The sequence below is a fragment of the Cnephaeus nilssonii genome (assembly GCF_951640355.1).
Source record: "Cnephaeus nilssonii genome assembly, chromosome: 3".
Taxonomy (NCBI): Eukaryota; Metazoa; Chordata; class Mammalia; order Chiroptera; family Vespertilionidae; genus Cnephaeus; species Cnephaeus nilssonii.
This window is the reverse complement of record NC_137074.1, coordinates 11,319,314-11,339,146: the sequence shown is the minus strand read 5'-3', so window position 1 is coordinate 11,339,146 and position 19,833 is coordinate 11,319,314. Positions and strand designations below refer to the sequence as shown.

General features: G+C 39.0%; 1 protein-coding gene across 1 annotated transcript in view; it reads right to left on the bottom strand.

The window, feature by feature from the left end:
• CYYR1 (cysteine and tyrosine rich 1) overlaps window positions 1-7,405 on the bottom strand; it is an 81,298-nt gene extending 73,893 nt beyond the window's left edge. Inside the window, exons 1-2 of the mRNA XM_079763079.1 lie at window positions 6,918-7,405; window positions 1,901-2,003 (exon numbers count right to left, since the gene is read on the bottom strand). Of these exons, the coding sequence (XP_079619205.1) occupies window positions 1,901-2,003; window positions 6,918-6,990 (176 nt within the window). The 5' untranslated portion in view covers window positions 6,991-7,405. The remainder of the gene's footprint in view (window positions 1-1,900; window positions 2,004-6,917) is intronic.
• Window positions 7,406-19,833: the final 12,428 nt, after the last annotated feature.

Below are 19,833 nucleotides of genomic sequence, written 5' to 3'. Positions count from 1 at the left end.
GGAAAACATTTTAAAGTACCCCCCTCCTTTTTCCCCCTAAGAATTGTTTAGCAAGGGATTTACTTAGGGGTTTCTATTTTGAACAGAGAATTCAGTGTTAACTGCCTGAAATAAAATGCCATTTGTATTTATTTCCCTCAAAGACAAAATCCTTTTCCCCCCAATATTACCTAATAACCCAGGTAAATATATCAACTCAACTACTTCTTTAATTAAATGGTGAAATTAGTGACTTAGAATATGTACCATTAAAATGTGAATAAGATTGCAAATTAAAACATATCAAGCACGCCTAAGCTTAATTTTTAAGTATTCTGATTAGTAAATTATGTCTCACATATGTATTTCCCAGGGTGGCGGGAGCTATCAGATGAGAGATAAGGGCACAGAGCCTGGTGTAGTTAGTGGACAGGGAAATGGGCCAGGAACCAGGGACCAAAGAACCACAGAATCACTCCGATGTCAGGTTCCTCAAATGTATACCAGCTGCTGGGACCACTCACACATCTACCTAGCACAGCAGTAGCTGGCATGTGGCGACCACTCGAAAATAACATTGGAAAGTAGTCATAATGTAGTTTAAATATGAAGTGATATATAAATGTGCAATATCTTTATACACTTATAATTAGGGTATTCTGAGCTAATTCCTGTGACTATCGTTCTGACCATTTCCTAATATAAGAAGGAAACTTCATCTCTTTTCCACCAAGTCTTCCATGAAAAAAAATTTCAAACATTTTATTTAGAGTTTATATGCACATCAAAAATGCTTAAGTTCCATCCCTCGATTTTTATTACAGCCTGACCTCTCTTATATAACCATGACATTCTTTAAGAGGAACCGGAAGTCTGATGCTTGCTGGTCTCATTCAGAGAGACATGATCTCTAATATCAGCCCCAACAGTGAGTCTAGAAAGTTTATGTTATAGCAAGTTTTCTATTTTCAGGAAAGGGAAGTTGAGTTGTATTCCATCTCAATGGACATCCTTTAGTGCCTAATCTTTCCTGGTTCCAAGTAAGCCTTTAGGGCATGAGTGAAGCCACAACAGGACAGCGTCCAAATCATCCTGATGTTCACGTGACAAATAAAAGCTAAGGAGAACAGAGGCTAGACTCTTGCAGCGATCTGAAAGACACAGGCGATTCTGACTCAGAAAAGTCTTACCTTCCCAATTCTCTCCCTTTCATTTCCCACCATGACGGTGTGTGCAGAGAAACTGAGAGTTGTATACTTTTAAGACATACAACCCTGAAGGCAGTTCCTGCTTCTCCATTTCCCTTTGACTAGAAGCATCTCTAAAATAAAATGTGAGTTCGTTATGGAGAAATGCTTAACACAGGCTAAGTGTGTATGTCTCATGGCTTTTCGTAATTGGTTATTCTTTTACATTGCTGATGCCTAGAATATCTTGGCTTTAAACTTGTTTCCTGAAGTTGCTTTATGTGCATTACATAGAAAATTGACATTTCATATTTCAGCTGTTTTTATTCATAATGTCTCTTTCCCATGATATCTACTGAATGACAAATACATGGATGGCAAAATAAGCTGGCTATAATTGCATGACAAATTCTAACTTATGAATTTTTTAATAAAGCAGACAGCATAATTTACAATGTTGAAAAAAAGATCAGTAATATGAATAGGTCTACTTAAAACATTGTTATTATTTCAAAACACAAATTAAGCAACAATGAAGGCAATTTATTTTATCTATTAACTTGTACATTTTGTCAAGTAATATAACATACTAGAGAGTGATGAGGATTTAGTATCTACAGTATAGATTTTCTGTCAACAGCCACTCTTAAAAATTTCTTGCCCATGCCTATAACAGTACATTTTGAAACCATATCTGGGCCTGGGAAATGTTGCCACATTTGACCACTACTCACGAGAGGATATTCCCAATGTAGGCGTAGTAGGAGCAACAATAGGGCGTGGTCCCATCACAGCAGTAAGATCTGCAGTCTTTGCCACACTGAGCAAGACAATTGTCTACAAAAATAAAAACAACATATCCAGTTACAGTTCTGAAATCACAACTTCATGAAAAATTATCCCATTTCATACCTTAACCATTCCTCAGTGGATTTAGATTTTTGTTTTACATATTCAGAATGGTAAAATATTTGTAAACACCTGAACTAATCTTCCTTCTCTATTAGATATAAAGCTAGAAAAGGCTAAGACCATTCTTTGAATCACCTGCATTCAACACCATAGTTGGTGGTCAGAACTGAATAAGACAATGAAGGGAGGAATGAATGACCTAACTAATCAGTCATTCAACTTGTCAACTGAGTTCTCATAATAATTTTTAAATGATAAAGTCTTTTGACTTTAGGATATTACTCTCAACTTCATTTAATGGAAAATGTTATTGACATGAATAATGTCAACTGGAAATAATTTTAAAATAATGAACAATGATCACAATTTGCTTACATATGGTAACACGAATAAGTCTGCATATCCTGTCAATGTATTTAGATTAGAAAATAAAAAATTTCCCTAGATAATTAACTTGTGAAAAATTAAGAGTTTAATGTCAGGTTGAAGAATCAATAAACTATGAAATAGCACTCTGTGATGGGGGAAGGTATTTTCTGATTAAAAAGGACATGTTGGAGCTAACAAAACCAAATTATTATCTATTTTGCCACATGTTTTTGGTAAGGAAAATTATACCAAAAATGTTGAATAAAAATTACCCTGGATTTTAAAAATTCTTTATTTCATCTACATAATTTATGTTTAACACATTAAGGTTACCATTTAGTTATAGTTAGTGGTATACATTATAATGGATATATGAGTTTCAGGTATAGTATTAGGAAAACATTAAGTACAGCCTGATAATTTAAGTTAGATGTTCAAAAATCACAAAATAAGTAATTTCCAAGTCAATCTCTGAAGGTAATAACAATTTTCTAAATTATGTAAGACTTTTGCTTTTTTTGCTCAAGTCACATAAAAATATAAGGTGTTATATTTAGACCTACATATCCAAATGATTTATCTAGAAAGAAAAATTTTGATTTTGTTTTTAAATTACCTCCTTGCCAAGATGAAGTTTTACAAAAGGATGTGACCAAAAAGTAACAAAGTTCATTCAACTTTATCAATAATGTGTGGCCTTTGTGGAACAAGGTAAGAAAGTTCACATTTTCTTTCCCTCAACTTTATTTCTAACTTCTAAATTAACAAACTTCAATGTCTTCTTCTGGGATGAGGTTAAAAAAAAAAAAATGAGGGGGCAGGGGGAATAGTTACCTTTGTAAGATGCAGTAACTCTGATTAAATTTACTTGAAAATTTTGAAGACAGAAACACAATCTAATGATTTATTGACTGTATGCTTTTTGCAGAATGCATTGAACTTTTAAAGGCTATTTATTTTCTCACTTTCCCGGTGAATGTTTACTGCTCTCATTTTTTTGTGCTGTTTAATTAATTCAAATATTTAGACTGCTCAGTTGTCTCAAGCATTTAGCAGGAATGTTTTGCTTCATGATCTGAAAAGCTATAAAAGACACTGAGATACCGGGAGAGCTGATATCCCCATTTATTCTGCGGGAGGACAACCAATATGTAAGCAGCTTTATGAGGTGCCTTGTCAATGACATCCAGGGCAGTGATCTTACTAAGCACTCCATGAATATCAAAGACTCAATTACTACTATTGTACTCAATTACTCTTATTGTAAGGACATGCTGATATCAAAATATTTTGAGCCAATGTGACAGGAAACCAAGCCCAAGATCTTGTAGCCAAGAAACTGGCTTTTACCTGCAGCAAACATCTCCATCATGTCACACATTGTTCATGATTTTTATGGCATTTTCCAGTGCTCCTGTCTACTTCCCAGAATTAAACGACTGAAAAGGGCAGATTTAATAGCTCCGCAAATACATTCACAACCATGACATTTCCAGACCGCGGTTCCAACCACACCTCAAAGCTTATTTTGATATGTTAGTTGCTTTCTCCACTTTATTTGAGACTAATTCTACAAAGATTAGAGTTTGAACAATACAGGAGCGTTTTCTCACATGTAAAAAAAAAAAGAACATTTTTATTGTCTTCAGAAAATAAATAATATTGCCTCTAATATTCAAGGTAATATCCTTGAAAATCAGCCAATGCGAACTTTTCTCAGTGACTTTAGTTAAAGGCATGAAGATCTGGAGGAAGGTTCCCCACCCCCACCCCACCTTAAAGAATGTGTCCTACAGGAAAAACAGCATCTGGCTGCAAAGATTTGCTCAGAAAAAGGTTCTTATAAACTACAGCTAAGGATAAGAGAGGAAGGAAAGGGAGGAGACAGAAGTCACTCTAGCTGAGACTGCAAAGGCAAAACCTTGGCCAGATCCTGTCTTTGTAGCCTGTACTGGGCGTTGGATAATAATATAAACACTTCGTTGGGTCTCATTCCAGAAGTGACTCCACAATACAGCGTGATGCTTCAGGTATAGAAACTTGATCGTATTTCCTTAACAAATGGACCAGGAATTTAATGCATTTGCTTTGAGGAAAATAATTCAGGTTATGGACAGCGCATCTACTTGTGTTTTCATCCCATCAAAACTGACAACTCATTTAGCAGGGTGTCTGAACTAGTTTTACTTCTGTAGTGTTCCCTTATCTCATCTCAATCCTCACTTCCAGCCCTAACTCTTACTTCCAACCAAACTGAATTATCTATTTTTGCAAAGACACATCTCGTGGTGTTTGCCTTTGTGCATCCTATGTCCTATCACTCCATCTCCTATGTCCAAGACCTTCCTATCTTTCAAAGGCCTAGTTCCTAAAAGACCTACTCAATTCAGTTTTTCTGGACAAATATTGATTGCGTTCCACTTATAGGCCAAGCATTTTGCTAGTCTCTGAGACTATCAAACTGAGCAAAACAGACATCATTTTCATGGAGCTTACACTCCTAGGCCAGCAGCAATAAGACCCTCTCCTTTGAACACTGATAGCACGTGATTGTACCTCTCCTGTGACCCATTTGGGTAACGGACACACTGTCTCCTAGCCAAGACTCAGAGGATGGCCTCTGTCCTATGTGTCACTCAGCAAATATTAGTTGAACGAATATGGAAAGCATGAAAAAGCCTCTGATATAAAGAGTTCAGAAATTAAAACCAAAGAACACATTAACTCAACATTCCTTCTCAAAGACCATAAGTCAATCTAGTATTTTTGGCTTCACATTGTGTACTTTGTAGCTCAGCAGGGAGAGATGTGGAAAGAGAGAAGAAATGGGTGGAGAGAAAACTTTCTGAACTAACCAACCTGCTGCTAGCCAGCTCTGCGGGCTTCCTGAACCTGGGGAAGGGAACCCAGAGAAGGAAAAGTTTACCACAAAGTATAGAATAAGACAAAAGAATAAGAAAAGGTTGTTATCAATGGTGTGGTTGAGTAAGAGCAAATGAGGTTATTATGGCTGCATTTGCTGTGTTCGATTTTCTTATTTTTGTCTTCTCTTGGTAAAGAGAAGGGGTAGGAAAGAATTATCATTACTTCAAATAAACAAATAAAGAGATAAAACAAATATGAATGCAGTTGATTCTGTTAGTCCCTCAAGTTCTGAAACCTTGTATGATTTAAGTAAAAGAAATACGTGTAAACAGATTAGAATGTGAATTCTCCTCATTAAACAGGAGGTGCTTTTCCTACTTTTATAAATTTCTTCATTTTCCCTACAAGAAAATCTCTTTGAACTAACTTATGGAAACCACTAATTTGCATTTAAATAAACAGACTGAACATTTCCATAAGAGTTATTGTGTGTCACTTCTGGCAAAGTTGAAAGAAGAATTCAAAGCTTTTGATGTGCAGATAATGTTGAAGAACTCTTCATTTCAGCTCTAGTAGCTTTATATGCACTTCAAAATAACAATCTTTATATATATTAAAAAGTAAATCACACTGCTATACACAAATTTAGTATCGTAAGGTCATGGGTGCCAGCCTCTGTTTTTCCTCATAGGAAATTAGAGATGTGGAAAACATTTTGCAAAACACTTTGCTTTTAGCTTGTATTGTGACTAGAAAACAGATGCAAAACCCGTGTGCAATTAACTTTAGACCTGAGCAAGGAATGAAAGGCCATATCATCGGGCTCCATAGCAGTAGCTGGAGAAGAAAAGCACTTTGCCTCATCAGTCATCAGCAATGCGCACTGAGAGGAATAGGAGGGGAATGAGGTGCCCTTCGCCTACAAACAAGGTTTAACAAAATCGACGAAAACAGACTAGACTCCAGGTGAATGAATGCCTCTCAAAAACCTTACGTTTGACTTCAAAGCATCCAATTGTCCAGGCGGCTGCACTAGAGAATCGCCTTCTAAAGAATAAAAACAAAAGTCTAAGGGTTTTTATTTCCAGAAGGGATAAAGCGGAATATTCAAAACGCGAGGCCCCAGAGGGCAGTGAGCAGCCTGCAGTGAAATGCAAAAGTCCCCGCTCCTGTTCACTGGAAAACTTCAGCAATGCTGCCTGGACTTCAGGTGCTTTTTAAAAATGTTTTCCTCCCACCCCCGAGCCTCCAATCACCCTGATTCCGGAGTCGTGGGTCCTGATACAACCGGATAATGTTCCGCTATCCAGAGAGTAAAAGCCCCTACATGTGGGGTTGGGGGTTCCAGGTTGCTTTGGGCAGAAAGGAAAAGAAAAGTAAAGAAGAGCGAGGGAACTTTAGAGGAAAGGGCACGATCAAGGAAAGGAACAAAACCAAACCGCGTGCAAGTGGAGACGAGGGTCCCAGTCCCCCGCCCCCCACCCCCACCCCCAGGACCACAGCATCTTTGCGCTCCAGGGCGTCCACTCAGACCGTGTCGCCCCGAGAGGGACCCCAGCGGGGCCCCAGGTCCCCCATCCCTCTCCCCCGCCCTGGGTCACTGACCTGCGAACACAAAGAGCAGAACCAGCTTTGGAAGCAAGACCCCTGGACCGCCGGGCAGCCTTCGCGCGTCCATCCAAGCCGGTGGCCGGAGGTTGCGCGCCAGGCCAGCCCCGGACAGACTGACAGACAGACAGACTGGAGCGGCTGGGAGCGACGGGAGAGCCCGGAACGGGAAGGGGATGGAGGGGATGCAGGGGATGGAGGGCGGTCAGATGGAGCCGGCAGTGCTCCCGGGAGGGGGGTCGCGCAGAGACCTGGCCATTGCCCGGAGCCTTAGCGGGGAGCCCGGGGGGCCGCACCCGGCCGTGCTGGGGCCGAGGTCTCTTTGTCCCTCCCGGCGGGGCCCTGGCGGCGGGCGAGGGGGACGATCGTGTGTCCTGGGCCGCCGGGGTTCACATTTCATCGCCGACGCGGGCTGGGGGCGGAGGTGGCCCGACTCCTCTCCACGCCCCCAGCTCTTCCTTCGGTGGTGACCCCGGAGCGTGGCCCTCTCCTGGAAGAATGTCTTCTAACCCTTGGCTCCGGCTGCTGCTGTGGAGTTTAGCAAGCTCCTTTTTTCCGCTCTGACCTCCACTCCATTTCCCCCCCCCCCCCTCCTTTGGAAGCAATGGATAAGAGATGAAGAATTGTATGAACAAATGAAGGGCGTTTTCAAGGTGGAAGGCATTGGACAAAAAAAGGTAGTGATGAAAATGCAGGAGAATTGGAAAGTACACCTCCAGCATATGGTAGCGCCACTGAAAGCTGTTAAAAATGTTTATTTGTTAAACACCCAAAGCGTTTCCCATAAAATTAGGAAAAACGAAACAAAACAAAAATGCACACCGTGGTCACTATTGCTTGACAATGCTATGGAGTTAGTGGCCTATGGGATTAGGCAAGAGAAAGAAAATAGAATTATAAAAAGTTGAAGGAAAATTATCACTTGCTGATGATATGCTTTTTTTACATAGAAAATCAAAGAGAATAAACTATAAAGCTCTAAACGAGTTGAATGACTAAAAATTCAATTGCATTCTTTTATGAAATGAAAAGTCAGTTGGAAAGTTCTCAGTTATATGCACAAAGAGATAAAAAACCTAAGTAAACAGATATACTTCTCTTGACTGAAAAGTTCAACAATATGAAGTTATCAATTTTCCCTAAATTAATCTATAAATCTGGGAATCAAACTGAACTCAGTAAAAATACCAATATGATTTTTTCCAAACCACTCTGATTCTAAAGATTACAAAAGAAAATAAACATGTAAGATCTATTTAAAAAAATCAGTAAATGAGCTGATAAAAATATTTCACAAGAGGATAGGCAAATAAATATTTCAATTAATTAAACACAAGTTCCCAATTTACGTTGTTCTAAAATAATATTGGCTTAATTTACATTTTGGCAAAGGAAACCGATCATCCATACTTTCACCAATTTTTTTTTTCTTTTTTGAGGTAGGTGGTGTACATTCTCACTTATTCTTTGTATGCATACATAACTTCCCATAGTTGAAGTGTAATGTCTGCTCAATTTTATATTCTGACTTTTTTCAGTTAACATTGTATCCTAAACATTTTCATTATTTGTACCATCTCCATAATCTTTACAGTCAGTAGCTGCTTGCAATTCCATTAGGTTGTTTCAGCATACTTTATTTAGCCTTTATTTATTGCTGCAATCATCTTCTTACAGTTCTGTCCATTTCCACTTTCTCATAGTCAATCAGTCTTCCAGGCATTTGCCTGATTAATTTTTTAGAAGTAATAACAGATCCCCCATCCCACTGATTGAGTTTTTTAAATAGATTTCCTTTTCCTTTTGAATAATATTCAGACTCCTTACCAAAACCTACAGTGCCATGTACAATTTGGCTCCCGTCTGTCTTTCTGATTTCTTCTCACATGTTCACCCCTCCTTCCTGTGATCTGGCCACGAGAGCCTGTTGGTGCTTCTCAGAAGTCCCAGTCATTTTCTTGCCTCAGAACCCTAGCTCATGCTATCCCATCTCTCTGCAGCAGACCTCTCTCCAAATCTTAACCTTTGAGTTCACCTAAAAGGTCACTTCTTCAGATTTCTTCCTTGATCACCCTGTTATTCTCAATTAAAACACTATATTGATTTAATATGACTTCCAGGAAATTCTGATGTATATTTAAATTTGAGAACCATTCGTCTAGGAAATTGCTGTCCAATGAAAATATCACATGAGGCACATACGTATTTCAAGTTTCCCATAGCCATGTTAAAAAGGTAAAATGAAAGAGTGACATTAATTTAAAGATATATTTTATTAACTTTGGTCTATCCAGAATATTATTATAACATAATCAATATAAATAATTATTGAGATATTTTGCATTATTTTTTATATCGTCTTCAAAATCCTATGTGTATTTTACATTTAATATCCCATATTTATTTGGATACTAAACTTCTATCAGAAAACCCAATCTAGATTTTGATTTCATAAAATTTACAGTTGAAAAAGTAGATACACATACCAATGTTGTTCCAAATATACCTAAAGTTTTCTAATAATGGAATGAAGCAACTGATTTGACATTTTAATTTAAATTCATTAAAAAATTTAGTAAATCCATTGCTCTAGCCACATTCTGAGAGGAGCCCAAAAGGTGCATAAAGCTATTAGCTACCATATTAATTGGCACAAATCTAGAAAATGCCCAAATTGTACCATGAGGACACTTACCTGAGGACTCTGCCTCTTGGGCACCAAATGCTACTACAAGAATCCCTATTACTAGTCTGTCTCTGGCCTAAGTGACTTTTTTTGCAACACCACAGCACTCACAAAATATATAGATCTTTGTGTGTCTTTGTCTTTATGGAACTTCCTTATTTAATCTCTTATCAGTGCATGTGACTGGAAGGGCCATAGTCACATCCCTGTGATCTAGCTGCAAGAGAGTCTGGGAAGGGTGGGAGCAAGCTGGTAGAGGTCAATGGAGGAAAAATGGGACATACGTAATACTTTCAACAAAAAAGAATTTGGAAAAAAATAAAGAGAGAGAGTCTGGAGATGTTGAGTTTTGACATCTTCCTTGGGGAGGTTGGCCTATGTAGGTAGAAAATTTGCAAAACACTGGAAAGGTGCTCTGAGTGCTGGGCAGTCACAGAGGTCTGGTAAACAGCCACTGTTTGTCCCCACTACAGGGGAAGCTCCCATCTCAGGGATTTCATCATGTTGTTCAGGGATAATTCACCCAAAGCTTTGAACTTAGTTTAGCTCAAATGGCAGTGCAATAATTTTTGGCTTAATCTAGAAGTTTATGGCTCACACCAGAGAATATGAACTAAGAAATATAAAACATGTGCATTTCCCTGTCTGGGGAAAATCAGTTTCAATATGACACTGCTGTGAGGAGGACATATACTTACTAGTATCTATTTTCTTTTAACCTCTGCTACTGCTAGAATGGTTTTTCTGATAAATTCCAGGGCCTTCTCTGAATGATAAGTTAAAAATGGAACATGAGTGATAGCAGAGATGAAGGGTAGAATGACCTTGAGTGCACAGCAAAGAGTGATCCAGCTGGTGATGTCAGGAGATGTGTTGGTCAGGAAGCTTGCTTCCCCAGACTCTTAAAGAGAAACTGACTTGACTGCAGTCCTGCTCAAGAGAAACCACAGCAGGTGTAGTCCCAACAGCCCTTTCTCCACCACAGACTTTTTGTTTGATTAGGCAAGGACATCTGATCCAAGAGTAATCAATCCATAGACTGGCAAGCAGTTTATTGCATTACTTGCAACAAAAGGTAAGTTCAGCCCATCAGATGAATTCAAATTCAGAAATACCAAAATACGGCAATAGCAGAAGCTGAAAATATAGGAGGGTGGTACAAGGAGAGAGCAGGCAACTGTAATGGGTCATTTGCTGGCCTGTGTTATGAGGAAGGAGTGACTATGATTAAACAGAAGCAAAAGTGTAGAGAAAAAGTTAAATGTATACATACTGTTTTAAGTCTATTCAGGCTGCTATAACAAAAACATCATAGACTGGGAGACTTACAAACAACAGAAATTTGGTTCTCACAGTTCCGGAGGCTGGCAACTCCAAGATCGAGGTGCCAACCACTTCAGTTCTGGTGCAAGCCCACTTCCTACTCAGCTGCATCCTCACATGGTGGAAGCACGTAGGGAGAGCAGTCAATTTTCTGAGGGTACTAATCCCATTCATAAGGGCTCCCACCTCAGGACCTAATTACCTCCCAAAGGCCTCATCTTTTTTTTGTTGTTGTTGCTTTTTTGTCAATCTCACCTGAAGATATTTTCCCATTGATTTTTAGAGAGAGTGGAAGGGAAGGGGAGAGAGAGAAACATCAATGTGAGAGAGACACAGTGATTGGTTATCTCCCGTATGCACCCTGACCAGGGCCAGTGATTGAGTCTGCAAACGAGATATGTGCCCTTGACTGGAATTGAACCTGTGACCCTTCAGTCCATGGGCCAATGTTCTATCCATTTAGCCAAACAGGCTAGGGCAGGCCTCATATTTTAATACCACTGTTTTGGGGGATTAGGATTTTAAATATGAATTTGGGGGGACACAATAATTCATATCATAGCACATATGTATACATGGCTCTGGTTGTTTCCTTCTCCTAGTGCAGTGGTCGGCAAACTCATTAGTCAACAGAGCCAAATATCAACAGGACAACGATTGAAATTTCTTTTGAGAGCCACATTTTTTAAACTTAAACTTCTTCTAATGCCACTTCTTCAAAATAGACTTGCCCAGGCTGTGGTATTTTCTGGAAGAGCCACACTCAAGGGGCCAAAGAGCCGCATGTGGCTCACGAGCCTCAGTTTGCCAACCACTGTCCTAGTGTACTCTTTCTAGGTCTTTGAATGGGAAACCTTTAATTATATCCTCTAATTATGTTTTGGGTTTGAGTCAGTTGTCATTTATTTAGTGGGTCTTCCCTGACTTCCCAGTCTAATTTTGTCTTCTCTGTTTCTGCCCCTACCACCATTCATTTCTAACTCATTACACTCTTTTATTTTCTATACTAGAAGCCCGGTGCACAAAATTCGTGCAAGGGGCTCGGGCCCTCGCAGCCTAGGCAGCTTGCCTTGGCCCTCGCAGCCCCAGCTTCATCTGGAAGGTCATCCAAAAGGATGTCCAGAAGGTTGTTCGGCTGTCCGGTCTAATTAGTATATTACACTTTTATTAATATAAATAGCACTTATCACCACCTGAGTTAACTTACTTGTTGATGGATTTACTATGTACTATCAATTGTTCCCTTGAATTTAAACACCATGAAAGTTGAGGTCCTAAATATCATATACACTGTTGCATGTATGTACAGTGTCCCCAGTAGTCCCTGACATAGTGTGTGTCAGGTGGAATAAATGTCTGTTAAAAGAATATGTGATAAGTATAAATGTATATATGACATACATCATGTCAGGTTGGTAGATAGAAAGGAAATATTGAGAACGGAGTGACGCTCAACTCTGCAAATAGTGAAATGCATGTACAAAGATCAAAGGACCCTACTGTTAAGTCCTTCAGATCCACCTTGGCTCCTGCCGTTTCTTGCTTGTCCTGAGATCACACAGTAATTCAGGGTCAAAAGTATTGGCATGTCTCGCTGCAAGGCTTTTCAGGTCACATTTTATTGGTTAAATTAAGGAGTGGAGGATCTTTCTTATATCTGTCACTTTCTCTTCTTTCCTTTGGCAACAGTACTCCAACTTCTCTCTAAATTAGTGATTCTCAACCAGGGAAAGTCCTCCCCACCCCCTTTCAGGAGACATCTGATAATATCTGGAGACAGAACTGGGATGTTTCTAAACATACTACAATGCGTAGGACAGCCCCGCCCAACAGTTATTTAGTGCAAATGTCAATAGTATTGAAGTTGAGAAACACTGCTGTGAACTATCACCCCATCCATTGTTCTGATACAAATGATGCAGTGTTTGTTTTGACCCATATATAAGGGTTTAATGCCAGTTATTATAATAGACGAGTTGGAATAGAAAAATCAAGTTAATGCTAGTGATGCTCTCATGAATCAGCAGATTGATTATATGCATGTATCTTCTCTTTCTCCCAAAGAAGAATTAACGGGTAAAAGTGTGTTGATTCATAAGGCCAAGGAGAATAAGAGAAAACATATCTGCAGACAAATATCATGAATTTTGGAAGCTAGGAAATCACTTGAGGAAAAGTATCTGACCTGGCAGGAGGCAAGACACCTTCGCTTGAGCATCTGCAAAAGGTACTCCAATTTCAATGTTTATAACTTGGAGGTACAGATAAACATTGATGGTAGTGATAGAAAGCAGGAGTGAAATGAAAAGGATTGGTTTAAAGTGAGTATATAAAAGTAGGTGGACTCCAGGTCTCCCTGTAGCCACGAAATACCAGTTGCTATGCTTTCCTTTCTCTCTCCCTCCTCCATAATTTCCCCTTCCACCCTAGCCTCATGAGCACCTCATATTTGGACTCTAGAACATTCAAACAAGGTAATTTCTGGAATCAGTTATGTCAAGTGACTAGGCTAATATAAGCAGGGGGTTAGTGGTATGAAATGATGGTGTTGGACTCAAGCCTTGTTAGACTTGGTAGACCACAATAAAAAATTCAAAATTTATTCTAAATATAGCAGAATGACTTTGAGAGTTTCAAGAAAAGGAATGCCATGATTTGATGTATATTTATTTTTTTTTCTGATTTCTGTATGGAAAATGAATTAGAAAGAAAGCAAGGAGATAATTTTGGAAGGTTGTTGTTTTGTTTTTTTTTTTTTTTTTTTTTGTATTTCATGGTGATTTGGACCTGTATGTTGGCAGAATAGATTAGAGAGGTGGATGACTCAGCTCCCATCATGAAGGTAGAAGAACAAGAAAAAGCTGTTGATGGACTATATGTAGAAGATGAGGGTAAGAGAGGAGCAACAGATGACTTTTAGATTTTTTAAATTGAATAGTGAGGCAGATGTTAGCCCATTCACTGAGATGAAGAAGGCTGAGACTGGAAAGGTTTGGAAATGGGGGGTTGGGACAGTTGAGTTTTGCTCTTGTTGAGATGCCTCTTTAAATATCCAAGTGGAGCTGTCAAGTAGGCAACTGGGAGATGGCTCAGGATCAATACTACAGATATAAATTTAGGACTCATCAGTGCTGTGGGTTGAATTGTGTCCCTTAGTCCCCCAAAGGTATGTTGAAGTCCTGACTCCCGGAGCTCAGAATGTAACCTCTTTTAGAAATATGATCATTGCAGGTGTTAGTAGTCAAGTTAGGATGAGATTATAGTGGAGTGGAGTAGGCTGTCAATATGAAGACTGTTGTCCTTCTAAGAAGATAAGAGACACAGAGATACGGACACACGAGGGGAGAATGCTATGTGATGATTCAGGCAGAGATTGGAGTGATGCAGCTGCAAACCAAAAAAAGCCAGGGATTGTCAGCAAACCAACGGAATCTAGGAAGAGGCAAGGAAGGATTCTACCCTACAGACCCAAAGGGAACATAGACCTGCTGACAACTTGATTTCAGACTTCTGGTCTCCAAAACTGTAGACAAAAACTTTCCGTTGTTTTAAGCAATCTAGTTTGTGTACTAGGCTATGGCACCGGCCCAGAAACTAATAAGATGGTATTTAAGGACAAGGACCTGGCGAAAACATCCAATGTGAGAATATATACAGGAAAGAAAGCTAAGAACTGAGCCAGGAGGCATTCCAACTGGGAGGATCTATGGCATTGGCCCAGTTTCTGACTGGTTTCTGACTCCGGTGGTACCTCAGTGCTTCCTCCCACGTAGACAAGCTTATTACACCCTACCCAGGCGCTGCAGACATTTGTCATGATTTCCCCTGGTGTTATCTTCGTGCCTCTGTCTTTTACAATGACTCATGCCAGTGCTGCCTCGCTAAAACGAGAGGGAGAAAGGCTGGCAACCTTGAGAAGTACTGCTTTTGTTACCATATGTTAAAGGAGTTTACGGATGTGTCCAATTCACAACTAATAGACAATGGCAACAGAATATTAAGATCAGAGTATTGCAAAACTCATTATTTTTAGTTATAGTCTCACTATAGCTTCTTATGCCAATAATGAGGGAGCCTTCACATCATTGTGAACATGGTGATATTCTGCGTTAGTGGACTCATAGAACCTTTTATAACATCTGATGCAACCCATGTTCTATGTCATAGGCATAATGATGACCGTCCCTTCAACATGGGACATTCAAGCTAACGAGGAGGAAATATTGCCTTCTATCTACTGGAATCAGTGCCTCTGCTCTGCAATTATTCAGCATGAATACCAGGCTACTCATACATGTATTCCCTCTTGACTACAGCAAGATTGTATGTACTTTAAAGCTGGTTTGACATCTTCCATTTCTCTATGACCATGTACCTTTTTATTTCTATGTCTTCATGTAAGAAGCAAGGGTGCAATAATATTTCTCTTTTATAGAGTTCATTCAAACTCAGGAAGGCGAAAAAGCTTCTTTACTAACCATCCAGAATTTAATTGTGGAATTGAAAGAAATATGTTTTTCCCAGATCATAACAGGGGTTTCAGTTTCCATTTAGAATCTTTTCCCAGACCTTTATTCCCAAGCTTCCACCAGCTTTTCTGTCCATATAAGGCTATTTCATCCTCTGTGTTCTGACTTCCATTTTCTTCTATCCCCTAATTATAGTCCTCCTAAGAGAATATTTTTCTCCATGTATCTCTTATTCTGCATCTTACCACCCCTTCCTTTATTTTCTGGCTCTTTCCTGAGTATGTAAACATGACTGCAGATGTTATAAACTGAAAAACAATGTAGTCTCTTTGGTAATTTTAACTGATGTGCATACGTTTTTGGCACATCTATGTCTCTACAGGTTTTGTTGCTTCTCTGAGAGATGTGTTTCTGCTTTATGACTATACAGGGGTTGGCAAACTTAGGCTTATAGTTGAGAGTATGCAAAAACAGTTTATTCTTGTATTATTATGTATTAATTATTGCATTATTTTCCATACAAAGAACTGAAGATCTATTTTTTGTCCACTCCTGTATTTATAATGTAGTCTACTCTTATACTATAACTAGAGGCTCAGTGCACAAAATTCATGCATGGGGGTGTGTGTCACTCAGCCCAGCCTGCACCCTCTCCAATCTGGGACATCCCTCTCACAATCCAGGACTGCTAGCTCCCAACTGCTCGCCTGCCTGCCTTCCTGATTGCCCCTAACTGCTTCTGCCTGCCAGCCTGATCACCCCCTAACTACTCCTCTGCCAGCCTGATTGATGCCTAACTGCTCCCCTGCCAGCCTGATTTCCCCTAACTGCCCTCCCCTGCAGGCCTGGGTCCCCTCCAACTGCCCTTCCCTGTAGGCCTGGTTGCCCCCAACTTCCCTCCTCTGCCGGCCTAGTCACCCCTAACTGCTCTCCCCTGCAGGCTTGGTCGCCCCCAACTGCCCTCCCTTGCAGGCGTGGTCCCTCCCAACTACCCTCCCCTGCTGGCCTGATTGCCCCCAACTGCCCTCCCTTGCAAACCTGGTCCCTCCCAACTGTCCTCCCCTGCTGGCCATCTTGTGGCAGCCATCTTGTGTCCACATGGGGGCAGCCATCTTGTGTGTTGGAGTGACAGTCAATTTGCATATTACTCTTTTATTAGATAGGATTTGCTCTTTGACATTGCATGTATTCTTGCTTGTTTTCTGGGATGAGGATTTGAGATGAAGAGGACTACAGGAGAGAGATATCGATATAATTTTTAACTTACACTGGAAATAAACCAGAAAAGGAAGGACTTTTGTTCTTGTATGTGAACATTATTGTGGACCTTTGATTTCTCAGCAGTGGTATTGTCTGAAAGTGAATGACCTGGATGCTGAGGAATGACTTTGTCCCAAGCACCACAAGGTCACTAGTTCAATTCCTGGTCAGGGCACATGACAGGGTCACGGGCTTGATCCCCATTAGGAGCCATGCAAGAGGCAACCCATTGATGTTTCTCTCTCTCTTCCTCTCCCTTCCTCTCTTTCTAAAACAAACAAACAAACAAACAAAAAACAAAAACAAAAAACAAACAAACACAAAACAAAACATAAAAAATAATAATTAGCTGATTTATTTATTTTTCTTCTGAGTGTGGCTTAATTAAAAAAGATTATTGACTACAAAAAATACATTATGCTTCAGTTCCAAGTATGGAAATATTACTATAATTTTCTAGTATAAAAATATAAATCATGATATTAAAATACAGGATATTAAAACATTGTTTCATTTATTATAATCAAGGTCCCAGGTTTTATATGAACCCATATAAACAGAGGACAGTTTGGGAATTTTCTAATTGTGATACAAAGTACAATAAAGATGACTACCTAAATGTTGGTAAGTTAAGGCAACACTGGCAGGAAATAATAGTCCCATACCATTGGAGAGGTTGCTCAATATCTTTGACTCTCAGTATTCACAGTGGCAAAATGGAAGAACTACTTTAATGAAGATCATTTTTTTTTCATCTCAAAAGCATACATAGTTCTCTGCTGGGTGCTAGCTCAGGGTGAGAAGGTAAGTGATTCAGTTTTGTTGAGGGTGGAGGGAATGGGATGGAGAGAAAGTTCTTAAAGGAACTCTCCTTCCTTGCCCAAGGAGGTTAAACTACTATTCTAAGTGGTCAGCTTAATAGTAAGTCTTGAAGTCAGGTCTTATCAGTCCTCCAATGAGGTTTGTCTCCTTCATTACTATGTTGGCTATTCTAGGTCTTTTGCCTCTCCATATAAACTTTAGATTCAGTTTGTAGATATTCACACAATAATTTGATAGGATTTTTATTAGGGGTGTATTGAATCTATAGATTACATTGGAAAGAACTGACACCTTAGCAGTATTGAATCTTCCTATCCATGAAAACGGACTATCTCAGCATTTGTTTAGTTCTTTGATTTTTATTATCAGAGTTTTGTAGTTTGTACATATTTTAGATTTATACCTAAGTATATACTTATTTGGGGTGGTAATGTAAATGTATTGTGTGTCCTCTCTCACTACTACTGTTCAACTTCATATTGGAAGTCCTCACTAATGCCATAAAACAGGTGAAAAACCACATACAAATCAGAAAGGAAGAATAAATTTATATGTTGACAGATGACTTGATTGTGTATAAAATCCATATGAACGGGAAAAACCTTCTAGAATGAATAAGCAATTATTGCAAGGTTGTAGGATACAAGGGTAATATACAAAAGTCAGTTGCTTTCCTGTATATCAGCAACAAGTCTGTCAAGAAAAATACATTAACTTTATTTTATGTGAAAAATTTTTAACACCTTTCTCCATAAAATAACTTTATTCTTTCTTTAATTACATATAACTTTAGAAACAACCTTTGAGAGGGAAATACCTTGAAAGAGGGATATACAGTGCATACTCTGTTATAGGAAGCTTAACCTACTTCCATGATAGTTATATTTATTGCCATTATAGTGTGAACATATCACCAACTGACATAAAGAAAAAAATTAAAAAGAAAAAGAGAGAATTTGAGAGAGTGGTAGGTTATTTCTGGTTTGAGATTTTTTTGTTTTGTTTTTTCACTGATTGGGACATCACTATAGGTAATATAGTAAATGTTTATGTCTTCCATGACCTTATTTTTAATCTGTCAAGCAACAGGATTGGGGATAAAACATTTTGTATACATTGCTGGCTTCTTGAGCTTCATCACTATTCTAGGAGATAAAGCTGGTTTAGATGACAACATTCCTTGCATTTAAGTTTTTCTGTGACTATTTTGCTAAGAATTCAAGTCAGGTACATTTTATTTACCTGGAATAAATATACTCTGAATGATAATGATAATCTTGATTCATAGAATCATTACAGATTGCTAATGATTCTTAAGATAGCTAGAATTTTATTAGCTAGCCTTAGAGATCCAGTATAAATTTAAGTTATTTGGTATTTTAGGAGGGAATGTGTTTACCAGGTGTCCATTTTTGTGGCTACTACATTTTTAAAAATTAATCTTTATTGTTGAAAGTATTACAGATGTCTCCTTTTCCCCCCATTTACCCCCTTCACCCCACACCCGTCCCTCCCCCTCCAGGCCTTTACCAAACTATTGTCTATGTCCATGGGTTATGCATACATGCATATAAATTCTTTGGTTAATCTCTCCCCACGCACCCACACACCCTCGCCTTCCCTTTGAGAATCATCAGTTTGTTCCATGCTTTTATGTCTGGATCTATTTTATTCATTAGTTTACTTTTTTTTTCTTCATTAGATTCTACATATGAGTGAAATCATGTGATACTGATCTTTCTCTGACTGGCTTATTTTGGTTAGCATAATATTATCCAGGTCCCTCCAAGCTGTCTCAAAGGGTAACCCACTCCACTTTCAAATTGTGTTTCCCCATTTTCAGTTGGCAAGTAGGTGGGGAATTAAGACTAATTTTACTAATACACAAAACAAAACATAATTAAGAAAATGTATAAAAAATTAAAAAGCTGCAATTTTCATAATGCAATTAAAAGCTAAAGAAAAATGATTTTTTAATTATATGCTTATTTGAGTTATGTGTCATAGCTCCCCAAGAGAGATGTCTGTGTAGACCCAAGTACTGGCCTCAGTAATTCATTGTGACATCATGGGGTGGTGTAAAAGGAAGTAAAATTGCTACTCCCTCCATCCTCTCCTTCCTTCTTTTCCAGGCTTGGGGATAGAATATGATAAAATATGGCCCTTGCTATTCTCAATCAAGATTCACTCCTTGTCTCAGGAGTGTGCTCAGTTCTGGAGCATTGGGTAAGGGAAGGATCTATTATTGAACTGTTTCTTATAGGGAATTTCAATCACCTCCTCTTTTGAGCCCCATCTGCCCACACATTCAATTCCTCGGTGCTATTGTAGCGCTATTGTAGTTTAGGCCAGC